Genomic DNA, 22,524 nt, shown 5'->3' on the forward strand with positions numbered 1-22,524 from the left:
AGGGATGGCGACTCAACCGAATACACAGCAAGAAATTTCTGACTTTTCCATTCAAATGTATCTGTTTGAGGGCAACTGAACTCCAGACTAAGAAAAATTCCAAAGTATGCTTCCGTTTCCCAGTCTACTGTTCATTTATTCTATCTTGAATGATTTCAACAAATTGACGGGCAATGGTCAAGCCATAACTTCAGAGAGAAGCAATCAACTCCACACAAAAGAACCCATTACAAAGCACTATACTAGCAGCCACTTATTTTGGAAATGTAAGTGGATATTCAAAGTAGTCCTAGAGCAATGGAGAGCAGACTCACAATTCTTAGCAGTAAAAAATGAAATGAGAAGTAGCATTCACAGTAATTGATATATACAACTGAATAAGTTGAAACAACAACTGTCCTTAGATGGGTTACTCACTGCAACTTACATTTTAAAGCAAATGATCCACTATTTCTACAGTATTTTATGTACAAAGATGGACAACACTTTAAGAAGTCAAAATACATTTACTCTGATATAACAGTCCTACATTCGCACAAGCTTAATGAACACTAACATTTTGTCTCTAATTAATTTACAGAGAGTCAAGCAGTTACACAAAGGTTCAAAAATGCAGCTATTGATTTTAAGGTACAATAATTAAGTTTTAAAAATCAACAGAAGATGCGTCCTAGAATAAATAAGTCTCCATACTGGTTATTAATTACATACATTGTAATTAATTCTTACTTCACAGTAACTGAAATACATTTTGTAAATTACAACATAGCACATATACATAATCACAGAATGGTTTGGGTTGGAAGGGACCTTGAAGATCACCTTGTTCCAACCCCCCTGCTACAGACTGTTGCTCAAAGCCCCATCCAGCCAAGCCTTGAATGCAGAGTGGGAGTGTATGCACAACCTCTCTGAGCAACCCATTCCAGTGTCTCACCACCCTTACAATGAAGAATTTCTTCCTAATATCTAGTGAAATTACTTGTTATAACTATATATATATATATATAACATAACAGGGTTTTCATCAGTATAACTCCTCCAAATGAAGCATTTCTGTAACAAGTGGTCCTTCAAAGCTTTCTGAATACACAAAGTTAGAGCTGTGAAAAATAGTAAAATGAAAACCAGCAATGCATTTCTAACCACTCAGTTCCTAAAACTTCAATCACTACAGTGTAATTGTTTAAAGGCTGCTTTCAACTTACATCTATTTAGGAAATTATCAATGTTCTTGTTCTTCCTCAGCGCCGGATAATCCAGATCAAGGACCAAAGAATTCAAGCCATCCTGAAAACAAATAAAAATAAGTTGAGTTCTAAAATCATAATTACTACATCACTTTTCCTAAGAGATGCCAGGCTGAGACGGGTTATATATTATTCAAACTTGTATTGCATTCCTAGTATGCAGATAAAACAAGATCTCAAGTACGCTTATACCTCACTCACCCCAAAGCAGTTAAAATACCGTGACTGGCTCCAAGTTGGCCCACACATTACCAATACATCACCACCCCTTAGTGACACTGAGACTTAAGCTGGAGTAATACTTTTAATCCTAACCAGCAGTACTCTTATTGCTTAAACACGGACTTAATATTCTCTGTTCAGTCACACAGTCAATTATTGTTTCTCAACGTTATATTTTTCCTGTGTAAGACTTTTCATTTGCATTATCCACATTATTAACCATATTCTCTCTGCCTTCTCACTCTGGATATTCAAAACCTGACCTTTTGCTCTTGGAAGACATATATGACAATTCAACACATAACTCAAGCTCACAAAACTATACTGCTTAATTTTTAGGTTATTCAAGAGAAGACAAGTCAGAAGGTTGCGTGCCATTCTGCTACCAGTGATCAGTACTGTCTTCTCAGCAGTTAAGACCTCTTAGAATAGTGAAGAACATCAAAATTGAAACTAAAAATACAAGACTTAAACAAGATCTACAAGTTAAACTCCACCTTTCAGCAACCTAGAAAAACTTTACAGATTATTCTCCAAATCACACAGCCTTAATAATAAATATTAGTTTCAGACATTAAGAGTCACAGCCAGTATTCATACTCAGCATCTCCAATGTTCTACCTGAACTTTGCTCACTGCTCTAAGAAAATCTTGAGCTTGTTTTTAAAGGTTTTTGAACCTCAGCAGGGCACAGAGATTTTAGTCAGAGATCACATCACATTTATTAATAGCAACCAACAGCCTTTCAGCCTTCGTAGTACCTGGCACATGTAAATAAGGCCGCAGCTAACAATCCTCTTGTTTGTTTTTTAAATATGCCTGGCAAGGGATCATTTCTGGTTCAAATCTCATTAAAATTGTTATAGTTATTCTAATGATATGTCTACTGGGATAGACTTAAAGACAGGGCCTGAGATTATAAACACATTCTGAATGCTAGGCAGTACTAAATATGTATATATACAAATAAGATGACCTCATTTGTTGAAATGTCACTCCTCAGTTTCACCACAAAAAACATTCGTGATTAAACACGTTTTCAATATTGAGAGATGGAATTGCAGTTGTTTGGTTTTGTTTTTTTACTATTTATTTCCGTCTCCAGCAAAAGGAAGTCTCTTGGAAATCATCAGTAGCAGCCACTAGACCATGCATAGAAGACAAGGCTTGCCCAAGAAATTACAAGACAGACATATTTGTGTGATTTCCTACACAGATGACTAAAGGTCAGAGACACCTCTGCCTAAATTGGTACAAAAATATCATTAGCATCTCACTAGGGTCACATCTGAGGATCCCAAGAGAACCTCATTTATTAAATTTGACATAAATCTAGAACATAAGAGACTTGCAGATGTACTAAAATACTGCATGAAGCATAAAACTTCAAGGCTTCAAATCATTTCAAAGGCAAAAAATCACAAAAGGTCCATCTTTACAATTAGGAGATCAACCAAAGGAAGCAGGAGGCCTGAAAGGATGAGTAAAGAATTCTCAACTACACTCAGACATGAAATAGGAGTGTACATGAGGTGGAAGCAAGGGCAGGGACCAGGAGGATGAAGCCGACATCCCAAGATACAAGGCCACATTAGGAAAATCAAAGCTGATCTGAAGATGAGTCTGGAGAAGTTTGAAAAAGGCAACAAGAAAGGGTTCCACAAGTACATAAGCAGCAGAAGACTAGGGAAGACATGGGCCTGCTGCTGAGCTGAGCAGGGCAAGCTGGTAACAAAAGGTAAACAAAAGAGAAAGGTACTCAAGGCATTCTTTGCTTTACTCTCAGTCTTCAGGAATCTTAGGTACCTTGTATCAGAGGAAGTGGGAAGACTGAAGTCAGGAAGACTTTCCCCTGGTGTGGGCCAAGTGCCAGGACCCAATCCTCCATGACAGAAATGCCTGAACAAACTGGATGTACGCAAGTACAGCCCTGACAGGATGCACCTGCGAGTGCTGAAAGAGCTGGCTGATGTCATGGAGAGGCCTTTAAAAAGGTAACATCAATGAAGAGAGGCTACTGAACTGTGAAAGATACCTGTCTTCAAGCAGGGGAAGGAAGATTTAGGGATCTAAGGGCTGGACAACGACACGTTAATTCTTGGGAAAGGGATGGAGAAAATGCTCCTAGAAACCATTTCCAAACATGTGAAGGACAAGAAGGTGATCAGGAGTAGTCAGCATGGATTTATGAAGGGGCAGTGATGTCTGGCCAGGCTGACAGCTGTCCACAATGAGGCAGCTAGCTTGGTGGATGAGGGAGGAACAGTTGTTGTTTACCCCAGCTTCAATAAAACATTTGGCATTGTCTTCCATAATGTTCTCATAAACAAGCTGATGAAGCACAGGTTGCACAAGTGGGTGGTCAGAGGATTGAAAACTGGCTGAGAGACTATGCCTGGAAGATTTTGATCTATGGCCAAAGTCCAGTTGGAGACCAGTCACTAGTGGTATACCCTGGGGCTCGATACTGGGGCCAGCAACTTTTTACCACTTCATTAACCACCTGCTGCACCCTGCGAACAAAACAAACAAACCAAATTAGGGCGAGCGTCTGAAACACCACAGGCCTGTGCTGCCATTCAAAGGGACCACGAAAGGCTGCAGAACTGGACAGAGAGAACATGTGAGGAAATGAATCTGAGGAGGAATAACCCCAGGCAGAGGATTCACCTTTCAAACTGTTTTATGTTACTTTTCAGAACTTCCTTATGAAAGAAATATAAAATAGTATTACTAAGCCCAAAGAGAAGGCAATGAATCATACAAAGTACCAATTGCTAATTACTTTAAGAACAATACTTAAAGCCATTACTCCATATTGATTTTCAATGTTCCTGAAAGACCTATCAAGGAGAAAGGAGTGATGACCCAGGTCGTAGTACTCAGACACATTGGAGTCTCACCACCTACTACCAAATTTGATGAAGATACAATAAATCTAAAGCAAAGTACTGAAGTTGTTAAATACTTATGGATTAGTCAGTGCTTGTATTGTCCAATGACCTTGCCATGCCCAACAGGAAGCACTCTGAGTTAAGACTTCCTGTAGAAATCACGTAATAGAATACGTAATTCCAAACTCTCTATTTAGCAGTATATATTTGCAGTGTAACAGCATTAATAAGGCTGTAGCTTACAGTAGCAATGTACAGTGTCAAAGTGAGAGCCCTTGTTACTCTCCAGAATCCCTAAAAGTAATTAGAGTTTCACAGTTGATCTAGAGTAGATTTTGATGGCAAATCACAGCTCTCATCTGCACACATTCAATAACAAAAACTAGTTCTCTAGAGCCCTGAGCACATTCTTACTCTACTTTGTTCTTCACAATCCACTACCTTATTTGTCAGTCTTTTTGCCATCCTTTTCTCATTGCTACGGAAACAGAATTTTTATAGTCACTTACAATTAGTTGTGTATTTTAAGGAAGAAGATGTAAAAGTACTCGATATTACCACAAATTAATGAGGCATATTTTTGGTGGGGTTTTATTTGGAGGTTTGTTTGTGCGTTTTTTTTGGGGGGGAGGGGAGATAAACTGATATTTTAACGCTTCTCATGCAATCTATTTTAAAGGTTGCTTAAACAAAACAATTCTGGTGTGTTCTATTTATTCGCAAAGTCAGGGAAAAGAATTAAGTTATCAACAGCAACAAACGTTTTAGTGAAGCTGGATTACAAGGTCCAAAGCAACCACGACTTCCAAGTAAAACTGAGCTGCACTTTATCAATTCAGAAGTCACTGTTTACTCCCTATGTCATTCCAATTCCAAAGTTTTGTTTTTGTTTTTTTGAGGGCTACAAAAACTGAGAACCATATTTGTAGCTATTTTATTTATTTATTTATTTATTATTATTAGCTCTGTCTCCTTTTCAGGAATTTCGGGTGACAGTTTGAATAAGTGGTTATTAACAAACAGGAATCTGAGCAGAGCACGGATGCTTGCTAAATATTTGGAAACCTCCTAATTCTTATTAGCTACATCTGGCATCAGAGAGGCCATCAGTATCAGCACCATGATGAACAGAAAGAGCATCTCCTTATATTTATCCCTGTGAACAAACATTATTGGCATCTTTCAGGAGGGGAGTAAACTCTTCGAAAGGGCTCACAATATCAGGACAAGGGGAAATGGATTTAAGTTAAAAGAGGGAAGATTTAGGTTGGATGTTAGGGGGAAGTTCTTCACTAGGAGAGTGGTCAGGCCCTGGAACAGGCTGCCCAGGGAGGTTGTGGATGCCCCGTCCTTGGAGCTGTTCAAGACCAGGTTGGACGGGGCCCTGGGCAACCTGATCTAGTAAAGGTGTATGTTTGGTGGCCCTGCCAGGCAGGGGGGTTGGAACTACATGATCCTTGAGGTCCCTTCCAACCTGGGTCAGTCTGTGATTCATTCTGTGATCTTTCAAAGACAGGATTTAAGCTCTTATGCACACTTCTAAGGTAAGGGATTTCAAATTCTTATCAACATGTGCTTTATGAAAGACTTATGCCCTGTACACTAGTATTTTGTCAAAAGGTGGTTCCTTAAGCTTTAGATTTTCATTAAAGGGCCTAGTTTACATTACTTGACTCTAAGATTGCACTACAAATTAAAAACATGGTTCCAAAGACTACAGAGTAAAATGGACCCCTCAAAGTGAAGATAAACAATCCAGGAAATGACATCTCTCTAGTCTAGGCTTCACAGATAAGTCACTTGAACCAGGAAATATGTTATTAAAGTGATTTCACTGTTCACTTCCTCTTTCTGCTATTACAAAAGGTTCAGAAGCTAAACAGGCCCAAAATAGCAACTTCCAAACAAACACGCTGTTGGCAAAGACAGCTCTGCCCACACCATTCCATTAAAAGCCTTTTGCTCTTGGCAAACAGGCTGAGACACTCTCTCAGGACTGTTTTCCAAGAGAAAAGTCCACATTAGATATTTTTGCACAACCATTCTACATCAGGAGAGATGGGGTCCCGACCACCCTGGCAGCACAAATCTCCTCTGGGGACAACGCACTGTTTGGCTCTCAGTCAGCAACTCCTACTGTAGCAAGACCTGAATTAACTGAAAAAAAAATCAGGAGTTATTAAAACTATAAGATGTTTAAGTTGATTTTTTCTCTTTCTGACAAAGGGGCTACATTAGGGAGAATTAATGGTGGCATCTAAATAACCAGTTTGATGTTAATTCAGAGCAAACCCACCAAAGCCCTCACAGAATTAAACTATTCCATGCTGATTCTCATTTTCATAACTAAAATACTCATTTGTACCTGTCCAGAGGCGATGCACACATGTACATCCCACAGGATACCAGAACAGCTCAGGCTACTTCCATTTACTCCTTACCTTTATGCTGAGAAAAAAATAAGAACAACTCAAGGCCAAAAAATAAGCACAAATTGCTTCCTTAGTACCCACAGGCAGCAACTCATAACTCTGGAATAATCAGCAAAGTTCATGACAGCATTACATATAAGAAAAGCAAAACACTAATTCTTTCCCTTTTGTCAGCTTCCCAAGTCCTCACATTTTAATAAACTACGCTGCAGAGGGAAGTATGGATAGAAAAGTATGTAACTTCAGACCACATTTTTCTAATTAGACCTACATGCTTTTTAAAGCACTGCTTCCTTAATCTATGCACACACAAACTGACCATCTAATGACGCTTTACCAGGATTAAATCCCTACTATATTCTTCTATATGACAAATGGAGTTGTACGTAATTCTTGTCCTTCCTGAGTGATTACTTCTTTCCATAACATAGAAGGCACCTTAGGATCTAAGGCCAGAAGCTCAGTAACAGCACACAATAGGAAAAAGGACTGATAGCTCATATGCAAGGCAAGCATACTGTTTTTCCTCAGCTTATTCTACTCTAGTGTTCATTGGAATACACTGTAATTCATTTTGATATTATTGAAGACGAATAAGCGTGTGAAGGAATACTTCAGGTCATGATAATAAAGCCAGTGTTTTATGTGAAGAGGTCTTGCATTTCTCAAAGCTCTTCAACAGTTCTACATTACATAACACATGTAAGTTTGGACAGTACTGAATATACGCACTACAGAAACCTGAATGCATCTGCCCACAAATAAATACATAAATATTTAACAGCAGGTTTTAACATGCAATTCAATTTCTATACAGTGTGGAGATAAATATTAAAGCACAAAAAAAACCCCCACTGTCAATAATTGAATAGATGTAGATTTTTCTTCATTGTACAACAAACCTCTCATTGGCTGTCATGATGTGCTACATCCTATGTGCACCCTGTAGTGGTTTTATGCTATGATGTCAAACTGTTCAATTGCAAAAACAGGATGACAATACACCAAAAATGGCAGCCTCCTTACAGAGCAGTGAGAATGAACACGAAGCAGTCTTTTAAGAGGCAACAAAAAGGTTAATGAATAGCACTGTGGAAGAGCAAAAGCAAGTACCTTACAAACAACAAGAGGAAATGATAGATGATACTTTATTTAAGAACAATTCAAAGTGCACTGTAAGTTAAGAAGAGCGAACTATACATGGAAGGTTTAAGTTTTCCTTAATGCTACTTATACAGACAGATTTACAAGGAATAAAAAGAACAACAAAAAAATCATAAGATGTCCTGAGAGCATCGAGAGCAACTGGAATCGACTCTAAAACATTGAACCCAATCCACTTCTTTGAGAACTGAGGAGAGCATGACAGGTCAACGGGACTGAAAAAGGCAATAGAAAGAATTACCCTTAAAAGGCAGGAGATGATTTGACCTCATTGCAGCCTTTCAATACCTGAAGGGAACTTACACCCAGGAGGGGAGTAAACTCTTCAAAAGGGCTGACAATAGCAGGACACGGGGAAATGGTTTTAAGTTAAAAGAGGGAAGATTTAGGTTGGATGTTAGGGGGAAGTTCTTCACTAGGAGAGTGGTTAGGCCCTGGAACAGGCTGCCCAGGGAGGTTGTGGATGCCCCGTCCTTGGAGGTGTTCAAGACCAGGTTGGACGGGGCCCTGGGCAACCTGATCTAGTAAAGGTGTATGTTTGGTGGCCCTACCAGGCAGGGGGGTTGGAACTACATGATCCTTGAGGTCCATTCCAACCCGGGTCATTCTGTGATTCTGAGATGGGGGAATGTCCCAAACTATAAACCTGCACACTTGTGGAGAGGGAGTTAGAACAGGATTTTAATTTGTAAGAACCCAGAAGATTAATATGTGAGGTTCAGGTTGCAAGTTTGTTCCTGTTTCTCATAAAAAAGTGTCATGTAACCAATTTCTGGCAGAATACATCATGATAAAGCAAAGCATCTTAGTGTAAAAATAAGAGAGAAGATTCACCGCTCTCATTAGCAAAATTACGCTGTATAGGAAGTATAAGAAAATACTTGAGATGTGATTATTAGGAGTTCGGTATAAGATTTGGAAAAGTATGTCAAATATATTCAGCTGGGTGCGCCCCATTACAATTCTAGGGAATATTTTCATTCTCATTATAAAGTATCAAAAGAGTGACTTAACAGTTAAAAGCAACTAAAAATCACCAAGCTCAGAATTCCAGGCATGTTACAGTGCTTTGTACTGTGTTTTAAATGATCTCAAAATGAAGAAAGAATTAATAATAAAGGAATCAACTCGAGAGATGAGCGCACACACGAAAAACACACCACACTAACAGATGTTTTTGAAAGAAACTGAATGTACACAACATGAAAACGGGAATAATTCAACAGGAAGATAACAGGAAAAGACAGCATTATAGAGGACTAGAATTCCAATGCAGGCTGTATAAACAGGAGGTTCACCGTGTAAAACCTCACAGAGGACTCATGTTCTTTATGTGCTAGTGTAGCCTAAGTCAACGTGTTGCATCCAACTCTGAATCCCTATAAAAACAACAGAAGACAAGTTGGAGGAGAACCAAGAGGAGGTTAACAACAGCAGGGAAGTGACAGGCAACGCACACATGGGAACACAGTGGAAACCAAAGTTTTTAGTCTTAAAAAAGATCCGCTTCAAAAAAGACATGACAATTCCGTTCAAAACATAAAAAGCTGTTGTGAGCAATAATGATGGGTGTTTTCCCACATCTCCAGAAACGGCATAAGAAATGGGCTGAATTTCAAGCAAAGACTGAGGTTGCCGATGATGACAAAAGCTCTGAATAGCAGCAGTGATGAACTGACATCACACACCAAACCAATGAAGCTGATAAATTTGCTTCACAGGAGATGAGCACGTTAGCCCAGCATCAGTTGCAGTAGTTCCAGCTCTGAGCCTGCCTCTGTGAGAAGGACTCTACTGGAGATCGCTAACAGCCCTTCCAAGCCTGGGAACTCTTCAGAGCAGAACAGAAGAAATGCAATAAAGTGAGAACTTAAGCCAGAGCACTGAGATAGCATAGTAAACTGGCAGCTGGTTGTAAACGCACAGCAATTTAATCTTTCCATCATCCATTTTAATTAAACAGTGCATTAACAGTTTCCCGCTACTCCAAAAATTCTTTCTTTCTTCCTAAATGCAACTGTTAAATTCATTACTTGTTTCTCTGCCAGATCAGCTGTTCTATTTTCTCCATAAACCTTGGCAAAAACAAAGCAGGTCTTGCATGTCTTGCCGGTTAGCACTGTAGCCATGGAAAATTCAGCAGTTGAGCACAATCTCCTTTATCAGAAGTCATTGTACCTTTCCAGTTAACTTTGATTTTAGAATTCTTATTGCCTCCAAAAATAATAATAACAAGAATTAATGTGCGCTGAAGCCGAGAGTTGCAAACCTCTTAAAATAACACCGGAGATAATTTCCTATTAATTTGAATTCTCTAAAGCCTTTAATAGCTAGCTTAGCTTCTTAACAAGAGAATAAAGGCAGAATGGTGATTTTGCTTGTTAACTCCTGCCGCAAGCCATTTACGCATCGCTTCAGGAGATTGTTCAAGCAAGTGGGGGAAATAGCACGAATATTAGATTCACAAGGAAACTACAAGCACACAGAAATCAAACCTATGCCTAGAACTGCTCCTCTGGCCCCCTGCAGAAGTGGAATAACCTACTGCCCATAAAAATCCAAATAGAAAAAGCACAGCTTCTTATTCATTTCTTCCCCCCAGAAAGCAGAACTTTCACAGGCTGCAGCTGGAGGAAACAGAGGTAATATCAGGAATACAGGCAAAAGGTCAGAGCTCATCTGCTGCTGAGGCAGGAGACAGATGTGCAGCCTATTCTTAACAACCTGTTTTGACCACAAGACCATCCTCGTTTCATATTAAATAAGGGCTCTGCTTCTCCATCATGAAAATGTTAATCTTTCCTTACCCTCAGGCAGCTCCATCTGTGAAGTCAGTTTCAGCAACAAGCCACTGCACCTTATACAATCACAGCCATCTATCCCTCGATTTCACCATGGGCTTATTTTTGGATAAATACATCTAATATGTATTATGTCATATGTTATACCTTTCACTAATCTGCTTAGCAGTCGTGGATAATTAAGACGTAGGAACCAATCTGACAACTAACATGTATATTTACAAGAGTCCATAATGAAAATTGTTAGAATCTCTTTCCTAGTAATTGGAATCACAAAAAGTGAGGCCTGAAAGTAAAAATCGAGATAGCATCTAGCAGCCTCCTCCTCCAAAAGCACAATTAACTGCACATAATAAAAGGACTTTTTTTTTTCCCCCAATCAACAATACAGAACAGTTACAAAATCTCTCTGTACTAAAAATACCAGCAAGTATTTAGAACATTTCCAACCCAATATGTGCACCTCTCACGTTACCTCCTGCCTAACCTCGAATCTGATGCCAGCAGTGCATTCTAAGCAGCTCTACTTATATCTTAAAATACAATTCCACGAACCCAGAATTCCACTTTCAAGTGATACACAGAAGTGAAGCAATCAAAATCACATCTAACTGCTGCAGCACGGAAAAAGGCAGAAAACTTATTGCCAGAGATTGATTATTTCCTTATATGTTTAAAAAGCTCAAGGTGTCAAGAGCTGTCCACCAGGCATCAGGATGCTCCGACCCATCTGCCAGCATTTAGGTATTCATACAGCAACAAATGGATGCATTTGCTAAAGAAAGGAAACAGATCGGTAAGGAGATAATTATTTTCATCCACAGAAGTGAAGCAGCTCTAAAAAACGTATCTCACAGAAACAGATTTGACAGTCAAGGAAATGATTTACAAACCCTTTCAGCTTATTTAATTATATTTCAATAAAACATTACGTGAATGCCTTATTTTTAAAACCAGCTGACATTCTTAGAGGTATTTATACCTGGTCATGATTTTTGCTAATATAAATCATGATTTTACCTTTGTAAAATCCATGACAACCAGCTTTTATCTTGATTTGAAATTTGCTCACTGACTTCAATAAAAAGATATTTAGGAGGCCAGTAGCTCCCACCTCTAGCAACAGAATAGAACATACTGGATTTTACACTAAGCCCCGACAGAACTGTTTGATCTTCTGTGTTTCTCCCTAGAATAGACAGCATACCTCTTCCTTTGTCATCTCGTATCATGTGAAGAAACTTCCCACAGAATCACAGAATGACCCGGGTTGGAAGGGACCTCAAGGATCATGTAGTTCCAACCCCCCTGCCTGGCAGGGCCACCAAACATACACCTTTACTAGATCAGGTTGCCCAGAGCCCCGTCCAACCTGGTCTTGAACACCTCCAAGGACGGGGCAGTATTTCCCATTCCTGAAATACTGACAAAAATAAAATGGAAAAAAAAATAGGGGGAAAAAACCCACCTAACTGGCTTTGAGCAAGGGATGAACCCAGATGATCTCATCAAGTCAAGTCTGAATTATTCGGTGATTCTACAGTTCTGTTTGACTTGAATACAGACGCGGGGTCGCACCATTAAGATCAGTTGTTATATGATGGGGCTCAGAAAAACTTTTCATTTAGCAAATTACGGTTGTTAAATAAGGAAATTCTTTATTGAGGAAAATAAATAGTCATGAAGAAGGAAGCATAACAGTAGCAAAGAAGGGGCAGCAACCTCCTGTCACACATTGTGACAGACTTTCTTCAGAAAACCTGATTAAATTATAATCTTTCATTACTTACTATTATAATTACTCATTTCCATGTCCCTAAGCAGAAAGTTTGTTCTGTATACAAATCAATAGTAATCACAAATTTCACCTAGACGATCAATTAGAACTTTTACACTGCAATGAGTTAAGCCCCAAAGCTGTGAATAGGGTCAGGTAAAGCTTCTGACCTCAGTTAGAAGAGGTCCAAAGGGCCACAGAAAACATTAGGTAAATTCATTTCAGGGATTTTTCCAACTGCTTTATCAATAAATTAATACAGCAATGGAAGAACCATTGCTTGTTTAGTAAGAATGCAGTTTGACATTTCTACCCCCTAGTCAACCACAAATGGGGGAATATCAACTCTTGACTTCTGACCAGTTTATCTAGTCATAACTCCCACTCAGCAGATCCTGTTATATATTCTGTGTAATGAATCAATTTGCAAATTCCTATGCCAGCAGATAAATATTGGAATGACTGCTATTAAGCCTATTTGTCTTAAACCTGGAAGTATTTAGTCACGCTGCCACTGGAAAACCACAAAATACATGCATAAAAGCATATCCATGATCACAGACATTTATGTCTTGGCAATGAAAAGATATGAAGGGTGGTATGGAAGACTTCTGTGAGTAAACTGCCCAGGGAGGTTGTGGATACCCCGTCCTTGGAGGTGTTCAAGGCCAGGTTGGACGGGGCCCTGGGCAACCTGATCTAGTAAAGGTGTATGTTTGGTGGCCCTGCCAGGCAGGGGGGTTGGAACTACATGATCCTTGAGGTCCCTTCCAACCCGGGTCATTCTGTGATTCTGTGTAAATCAGCAGCAAAAGTAAGTCAATAAAGGCACATTTTCTCAGTGGAATTGGTGACATAGTAGAAAAGCCCAGGCCACCTGATGGCTTCTTTGCTGCAATCTCCCAAGACAGCTTTATCCCAGGGATCCTGATGGGATGCATCTGAGGGAGTGGAAGGAGCACACTGGAATCATTTCCAGGCTGCTCTACCACCTTCAAAAGGTTGTGGCCACTGCAGAAGACAGCAGGTGTCAGGCCCGTCTTCAAGAAGGGCATGAAAGAAAATCTGCAGAACTACAGGCCTGAATTTCCACTAACTTCAGGCCCCAGGACAATTATGAAGCAATTAAATTGTATCCCATCAACTTGACTGCATTCTAACACAAGAGGCAGCACATGGGAGCTGCCACATGGAAAATTGCACTCAGCTACATGGAAGCACTTTTTCTACCACCGGGAGTAGCCAAACATTGAAATGCACTGCATAGGGATCGTGGAGAGTCTGTATTTGGAGATTTTCAAAACATAATTCCTAAACATCATCATCTAATTGAACCTGCTTAAAGCATGTCAGCAGCCCAGACCGGCAGCCCTGCAGAGGCCTCTGGCCTTCCCTGTTTAGTTTTGCACAGCAGTTTCAATCAGAGCTCAATTACTAACAGGGTGCCTGTAAGTCTCCAGAAATACCACAAATTATTTGGCTAGATGATTCTGTTAGAAAAGCCGAACAGAAATTCTGTAAAACAATGCTACATCAGGAGTTGCATTGTCACAGTGATCAGGGATGAGGGCCTGTCTGTGGAAGATCTTGGCTTGGTTTTGTTTTGTACTGCTGTCAGATCTAAGATAAGAGATGGATAAACATGAACTGGAATACAGGGACAATAGCAGGCAGGATCAAAGGCAGTCACCTTAAATCTGGTCTCTTACATATGTGGTGACTCATATTAAAATCATTCTCTCTTTGGATCCCAGTTAACAGGAAGATGGAAGGCAAATGAACCCAGCATACAAGAGACTCAACACATAAGGAAGATTTTTTTTCCACATCTTATGGAGTAAAGCGGAACACTGTCATAGGATGTTTCTGCTGCCGAGAGCTTCACATCAGTCTAAAGGCTATTTGACCTAAAGGAGATAGAGCTGTCAAGAACTACCAGACAGAAAAACATCCCATTCACCTTGAGGAGTTCCCGAGCTGTGTGCTGCCTCCAGACTAACACAAGAGGTTTCTTTCTCTAACATTCTCTCCTAGGCATCTCTAGCAATTGGCTGAGCATCCAATGTCACTTCACTTCTCCTTCCAACTGATGACAATCCTTGCAGTGTGGAATGGGTAGGCACATAAGACTGCTTTGGATCTCCCCACAAGAAGTAATTTCATCTCTCATCAAGTGGAAACAAAATGAAACTGAGCGTATAAAATTTCTCTTTTGTTTTTAAAACCAACATTCCAGGTACATTCAATGCTCTTAGGAGTTGATTTTCTTTACTGTACAGACAATGCAAAAACCACTCACGCTGCAGTTTCTGAAATACCACGACTGATTATCAGTTTTACAGCTGGTTAAACCTCATTCTAGTTAGAAAAGGCTATTTGTTGTGGTAATAATCTAGATGGTAATTGTGAAATAAAGTGGGACACTTAGTCTGGCATTTGCGTAACACCTTCCCAGAGTATTTTTCTTTCCCAGTATCCCAACTGTAGGTGTAAATCAAACAGCTGGGTGTGCTCGTGTATACGTCAGATCTTTTTGTTTGCATTCCTGAAAAGGAATCGGATCAAATTAGCAAAGGAAACTGCAGTCTTCTACAAAGATTAAAAATCACAGCGCAGCTCTATCGCTAACAATGAAAACAGCTGCAAGTTGTAGCAATGTTAAATGTATTATTCATCTTCAAAAGAACATTAATATTTTTCTTTTTAAGGAAAAATGACTGTTTCAATTTCATTTTAGCTGCACAATGTCAGCAACCTTGAAAATCAGTCTTTTCAAGTCCAACTCAAAATACAGTGATCTCTGCTAACAAAAGCAGCATTGTGAAATCATTCAGAAATTAGTTGTACTGCAGTAAGTACAGTTTCTCTGTAGTAGTTATGCTTGCGTTACTGTACAACCTCTCTTTCATTCATTATGGATGAAGCTGTACATAAGCGCATCCATCCCCCTAGCCATGAGAACTGCAGTGTGGTTCTCAGATAGCCATACAAGTGTTCATACTTGATCACTTCCAGTAATACTACATTTTCAAGGCAACATTCACCTTATCTTCTTTCACTCTATAAGTGAATGACTGGTCTCTGACTTCCTCTACACTAATGAGGGATCAGTGAGGAAGAGCATGAAGTGATATATAAGTCCCATGTCTTTTTTAGTTGCAACTCACAAGAAAATGTTAATGCTAACGTACAAATCCAGCATGATAGAAATTTACTGTGTGGATTTCAAAGAGGTGCAATACCCCACAACATAACTAACTTTGTAATACCTATTTCTAAATTTTGATATCACCTTGTACTCAATACTATGCAATTCTATATTTAAGCCATCTCAGAATGCCATTACTCTCAGTTAGGTACCAAAATAGAACTCCTAGAAGCATTAATCCCTTATGCTGATTCACTTACCTAAAAATGTAACTTCAGTTCTTCGAAAGTACAAAGCTGAGTTCATTATGAGCTCAAATCACTGATGTTAATCTATACTTTTGAGAAGCACTTATTACAGATATTGCTTTCATCACAGTAACAGCTATTTATGAAACTGCTCGTATGTAACCATAACCTGCCACTTTGTCTTATCCAACCACTACTTTAATTCACCCTGAATAAGAAACTGACCGTGAAGTGCCTATCCAAAAACTAAGTACGAACCAAGTGCACTTGTATAACATCAGCAAAGTGAAACTCTTTCTCTGCTGAAGGATAAACAAAGATTTCGGGAAGCTAAAAATACTGCTATCATCAGATTTGGAGATATTTAAGACTCAAAATATTAATATTCACAAATACTGATGCAGATTTGGCTTGAAAAGAGGGTATCATTTATTCACGCATAGGAGCAGGGAGAATGAAAATCCACAGACAGTTTTCTACAGTACATCATGATACTGAAAATGAAGGTTTAAGCTGAAATGTGGAGAACAAAACAACAGGCCAGAGTTTAGGTGACATAATATGGGTAGGAAAGGCGGTCAAACGTTAAGAAGTTGCAAAAAGAATGGAAAAGGATTACCTTGCAAAATAACAATGCTCATTTAAAAGACATTTTCAAAGGGATTCCAAATGTTATCACTTCGACTTGGGCAAAAAGAAGAGTGGACCAGATAAAATGATTGTGGTCTCTTCAACTAAATTGCTCAATTCAAATTATAGACTAATGTTTCTGCACTGACTTTAAATTCTGTTATCTACTGAAGTTTGTGATGAGATGTAATTAGATTTTAGTTTTGTTATCTTTTAATGTCAGCATATGAGTCAAGTGAATATTCACTTCTTTATCACTGACCTGTACTATGGAAGAAACTGAAGGTGTCTTCTGATGAGAAGACAGCCCTAGTTGTTGAATGACGTGTGGTCTACGACAAATAAGCCCATGGAATCTTCCCCACTGACAGCACCCAAAGCAACGACTTCAATACCGGACACACTGCTGTATTTGATGCCCACACCTCCATTTCAGATCTATACCAACTACAGAATCACACCCCAAAGAATCCAGCCCTGCCATCTCACTGCACTGCAAATTAAAGTGTGGATAATCCCAACAGCTCTTATTTGCACTTTCAATTATAAACCCAAACACAGACAGACCTCCGCCTGCTTGGAGCATGTGCACAACCACGCAAAGTTCACAGCGCATATTATTTCTCCTCCCCCCTGTCATGGGTTATTTCCCTTCAATGGCCCACCCTGCATAATCCATATAAGATCAGACAGGAGGACCCCACAGCCCACCCACCCAACCCCTGCCATGGGCTGGCTGCCCCCACCAACTCAGGCTGCCCAGGGCCCACCCAACCCGGCCCTGAGCACCTGCAGGGATGGGGCACCCACAGCTTCTCTAGACAGCGCACAGAAGTGCCTTATCACCCACCGAGTGAAGGACTTCCTCTTAACTTCTAAATCTAAATCTCCTCTCTTTCTTTTATTTTAAAACTGTTTCCTCTTCAATCTGATCTAGTGAGAGATGTCCTTGCCCCTGGCACAGGGGTGACCTTTAAGGTTCCTTCCAGCCCACCTTATTCTGTAAAATTTCACAAGTAAAAAAGCTAATCCTCTTGCTATGCAGTACATCTGCTGATGAAATTTTATATAATCTTAGTTGGCTTTCAAACGCACGATTCCAAACTAATATGCCAAACATGCTATGCCCAAACACATGCTTCAAAGCGCCCTATTGCTTCCAGTAAAACCTTGGTAAAGCCAATAGCCACTCACACATCCACCAGCTGAGAGAACACAGGAGCACATCCCATGACAGCAGCAAGGAAGCACAACCAGAGGGAGCTGTGGTGATCCCAGGCGAGGTGTGTTACCATCGGTGTGTTACCATCAGCAGCCAGAGCTGTCCTGCCCTGCTCCTCCAGGCTCACAGCTCCAGGCAGGAGCATGGCTTTCCATCCCTTCCATCAGCTGCAAGTGGGATGACCAAGCTCAGCACTGAATCCACCGGTGCTAGGAGTGGCTGGATGCTGAGCTGCTAAGATCTACAGTTCCCTTCCCATGCCAAAAAGCCCTCCCCTCCAGTATTTGCCAGCTTTTCCTTCTCATGTCAGAGCAAAACACACATGCCTGTCAGAAAACTGGAGAAGAAAACAAAAATCCCCAAGCCAATAGACAAGAGTTTCCCAAATTTGGAGACCATCCTTTGCTTACATCTTAAAGCAAATGCTGCCTCCAGAGCATGGACCTTATTTTAATTCCTCATACAGGATTCCATCCTAGTTGAATAAATAAATAACCTTCTTTGCTAAAATGCAGTTTACCAGAAATTAGGGTTGTTTGCAAGGACATGCTGCTTTATATACCAACTTGACATTTACTGTTAACAGGAACGCTAATAAAGACACAGACTCACCCACTTCAGATGGAAAAATACTTTAATTATGTAACTTCTAACTAGCAGTTTTATAGATTGTGTGAAAAGCAGGAAATTTTACCATTCCAGTGAATTTGTGTAAGTAAACTTTAAACTCAGAGCATGATTTCGTATGTGTAAAACTCTGACATTCTCAATGGAAAAAATGAAGTTAGGCTGTGGCAAAGGAAATAAGAACACGACACAAAATCACTTCCTGACTACGTAATGATGCTACTCAGTAATTAAGTGTATTGTTCCAACCAGCCACCAATTCAATAAAATAATCCCCTCCTTCTGAACTGGCACCCCAGGTTCCTACATCCTTCCCTGGATGGAGAGGGTATAGAATCATAGAACCACAAGGTTGGAAAGGACCTATAAGATCATCTAGTCCAACCGTCCTCCCTTTACCATATCTACAGGAAACCCCTAAACCATGTCTCCTAGCTCCCTATCCAGGTGCTTCTTGAACACTGCCAGGGATATACAAATGTAAAAGTAAGGCAGAAGCATGAAGAGAACCCAATAAGCACGCTGTGATTCTTGAAGCAGACTGCAGGACCCCCAGAAACCCAGTGGTAAGCTCTGCTGTCTGGGAGCTTCAAAGTCAGACGAGTGTTTTAAAGCTTCCCCTTGGAAACTGAGCTGCACCAAGTGCTTATGCTACAGAAAGAAGTGTGAAAACAGGGAAATTATTTAACGAAGACGTGTTTCTGTATACCTCATCTCCAATGTTTTCCCTTGCTATGGCTCTATCTCAGCTTGACTTCCAGAGAAAAATCGTTCTCTCAAAGCTAATTTTGCATGGTTTCCATAATGTGCCATTAAGTGATCTTAATATGAGATGCCTGACCACAGCTGTATGTCTTCTTCAAAGTTGCCATGCACTGCTCTGACAGCAAACTGGAAGGTTTTTAAGCTCCATCATGTTTACACAGTCCAGATCACCTTATCATTTTTCCTACAACCATATTTAACTCATCACATGTGGACAGGTCTGTTGTATTCGCAGTGCTCAGCGGCCTAATCAACACAATCACACAGAATCACAGAATGACCCGGGTTGGAAGGGACCTCAAGGATCATGTAGTTCCAACCCCCCTGCCTGGCAGGGCCACCAAACATACACATTTACTAGATCAGGTTGCCCAGGGCCCCGTCCAACCTGGTCTTGAACACCTCCAAGGACGGGGCATCCACAACCTCCCTGGGCAGCCTGTTCCAGGACCTCACCACTCTCCTAGTGAAGAACTTCCCCCTAACATCCAACCTAAATACACAGTAAGAGGGTTTTTTCAAACCTCCAGACTGAAAAAAAAACCTAAAAACTTCTGAAGACTGGGGAATTTCCTAAAGAAAGGAAGTAAAGCTTCCTTTTAGGAAACCTCTTTACATTACTACACTTTGGTTTTCTTTTCTTCCCTTAGATACCCACACAGACCTGCAGAGAACGCCAGGACTTTGTCATCTAAGTTACTGTCTGATTTAGAGTTCAGATTACTCCCTGAAAGTTCTTCTCTTTGCAATCTACTCACCAGAATACAACAGTCAAGCCTATTTTGTGGCTAAACAGCAGCACTCCAACAACTTGGCAAAAGCAGAGAAATTCTGAAAAATTACTATTAATCTCCATTTAGAAAGAGGCCCTGAAGGTCTGCCACACTGAAAGATATTGCTGGCTCAGCATTTTCTTTGATAGTATTACATCTACTGTGCACAGTTCTTGTTGAGCGGTAGCTTTACTGTAAGCATTTTACTTCCACACACCTCAAGGAATTCCTGAGTGAACCACACTGCACGCTGAAATTCACCAGAAGCACCCAACTGAAAAACTATGTCATCCCATCAGTAAATGTTGGGTAGAAATGTTATTGAAGAGCACTTATAAATTTGGCCAGGGAGCAAAAGAGGGTCTGTCTGGCACCATCTCCCAAAGAGAGCACATCCCTGAAGAAACCATTCAGGTTTTAGAACACCAACATTGATGGAGTGCCTGGGTAGTCATATAACATTGCAGCTTTACGTTCTTTGTATATATTTTCCATAATTTCTTGGACACCCAGGAGGGGAGTAAACTCTTCGAAAGGGCTGACAATAGCAGGACACGGGGAAATGGTTTTAAGTTAAAAGAGGGAAGATTTAGGTTGGATGTTAGGGACAAGTTCTTCACTAGGAGAGTGGTGAGGCCCTGGAACAGGCTGCCCAGGGAGGTTGTGGATGCCCCGTCCTTGGAGGTGTTCAAGACCAGGTTGGACGGGGCCCTGGGCAACCTGATCTAGTAAAGGTGTATGTTTGGTGGCCCTGCCAGGCAGGGGGGTTGGAACTACATGATCCTTGAGGTCCCTTCCAACCCAGGTCATTCTGTGATTCTGTGAATGCAGTTCATGTTTTGAAACAGAAGTCTTTACAATCTTCATGTTTTATCTGCGTGATGTCATTCTCTCTCTTTAACAACATATAGTCTTCAGCCAATTAATCCATTTCATTAAAAACATTATGTAAATGAGAACATTAATACAAGCTCTCCACTGCTATGCAATCCTTCCTGAACATGATAGTCTCCCATTAGGAACAATGGGACGAAGATAATTATAAATAGAAGTCTACACACTCTACCCCTCCTCCCCCCCATAGCTCAAAATAGTCGGCTTACACAAATAAATCATACAGTTAATGCGAGCAGTACCTGGTACAGAATATATAGAAATTAGATCAAAATGCAAGGTTTAAAGGAATGAATTAGCAACACGTGATCCAACATAATATAGTTTATTAAAATTGCTTAAATGGAATTGTGCTAGCATTAAAAATACAATGAGAAAAAACCCCAAAGTTGTAATAAATAAAGCTAGCTCTTGTAAGCACAAGTAGTTATCTGTTATACCTTGTAACAGAGCCTGAAGGTCTTCCACCAATAACAAATGTGAAACTGTTGCCATTGTAAAACATGTTGACAGTTGCTTTGTTTTAGCTCTCTGAAAAAAAAATGACTGAAATTAAAGGTTTGGGGGAGTTGTTCTGAGATGGAATTTAGCGAGTAACCTCTGCTTTTCCTTAGGACCAGTCAGTTCTGGTCATTTTTGCAGGAAGAATGTATCAGTATCTACCATTCTAATATATATGCTGCACCAAGGGCAACTACAGAAGATCCTTTTGAAGCCTATTACTTCATTTGCCCTGTACTGCAGAGAGGAACGACTATAACCTTGGCGCTGTCAAGCAGCATTTCAGTAAGAAGTGCAGACATTGGAAGCTGAAGTCTGTGTTGTGGTTAAGTGATACATGATACCCACAGCATCCAGATGGATGTTTCCGGCACTTACTCCACCTGACTCTCCTCAAAAGAAACTACCAAAGCAGGTTAATATTACCATATCCTTCCAAAGCTGTGTATGTTACACGCATCTAACAACGAATAAATCAATTACAGCAACTGGCAGTAATTTTCAGGGCTGCAGATTAACCAGTCAAGCAACATATGTTTGCATACAGCAGTAACCTATTCCAGGCTTCAGGATGAGATTCCAGGACAGTCTAAACCAGTCTCTGTCCCCAGCGCAAAAATCCCCACCCCTCCTTTGAGTCAGTTGCAATGCCCTTCTCATCCTGAACAAGCCAGTTTAGGAAGCTCAACTGGACAGGTCAAAAGTCTTCATTTTTGACCATGCAGCTCCTTAAAGGTGCTCAAATGTAGGAAAGCTGGCAGAAAGAACAGCAAAGTTAGAGAACCAAAAAGAGAAAGGTAATATGTGCATATCGTGCAAGGTTCACTCAGCTCTAAGCGCATTCACGGCTCTATCAGTAAATACATATCTTGGGAAAAGTGTCATCACAAAGTGCTGTGATTTCAATGCTTCCATTTTAAATTGATCCGTTCTCTGCTTAGAAAAGGTAAGATTATGTCACCTCTTCAAATACATTTTCTTTCCCAACTTAATTAAGATGATACAGAATCACAGAATGACCTGGGTTGGAAGGGACCTCAAGGATCATGTAGTTCCAACCCCCCTGCCTGGCAGGGCCACCAAACATACACCTTTACTAGATCAGGTTGCCCAGGGCCCCGTCCAACCTGGTCTTGAACACCTCCAAGGACGGGGCATCCACAACCTCCCTGGGCA

General features: G+C 40.3%; 1 protein-coding gene across 5 annotated transcripts in view; it reads right to left on the bottom strand.

Moving 5' to 3' along the window:
* Nucleotides 1-22,524, bottom strand: part of ROCK2 (Rho associated coiled-coil containing protein kinase 2) — a 90,050-nt gene that overhangs the window by 51,174 nt on the left and 16,352 nt on the right. For all 5 annotated transcript variants that reach the window (XM_015859413.1, XM_015859412.2, XM_015859416.2 and 2 more), the window contains exon 2: nt 1,209-1,290. In XM_015859413.1, the coding sequence (XP_015714899.1) occupies nt 1,209-1,290 (82 nt within the window). The remainder of the gene's footprint in view (nt 1-1,208; nt 1,291-22,524) is intronic.

Source organism: Coturnix japonica, chromosome 3 (assembly GCF_001577835.2).
Source record: "Coturnix japonica isolate 7356 chromosome 3, Coturnix japonica 2.1, whole genome shotgun sequence".
In the NCBI taxonomy this organism is placed as follows: Eukaryota; Metazoa; Chordata; class Aves; order Galliformes; family Phasianidae; genus Coturnix; species Coturnix japonica.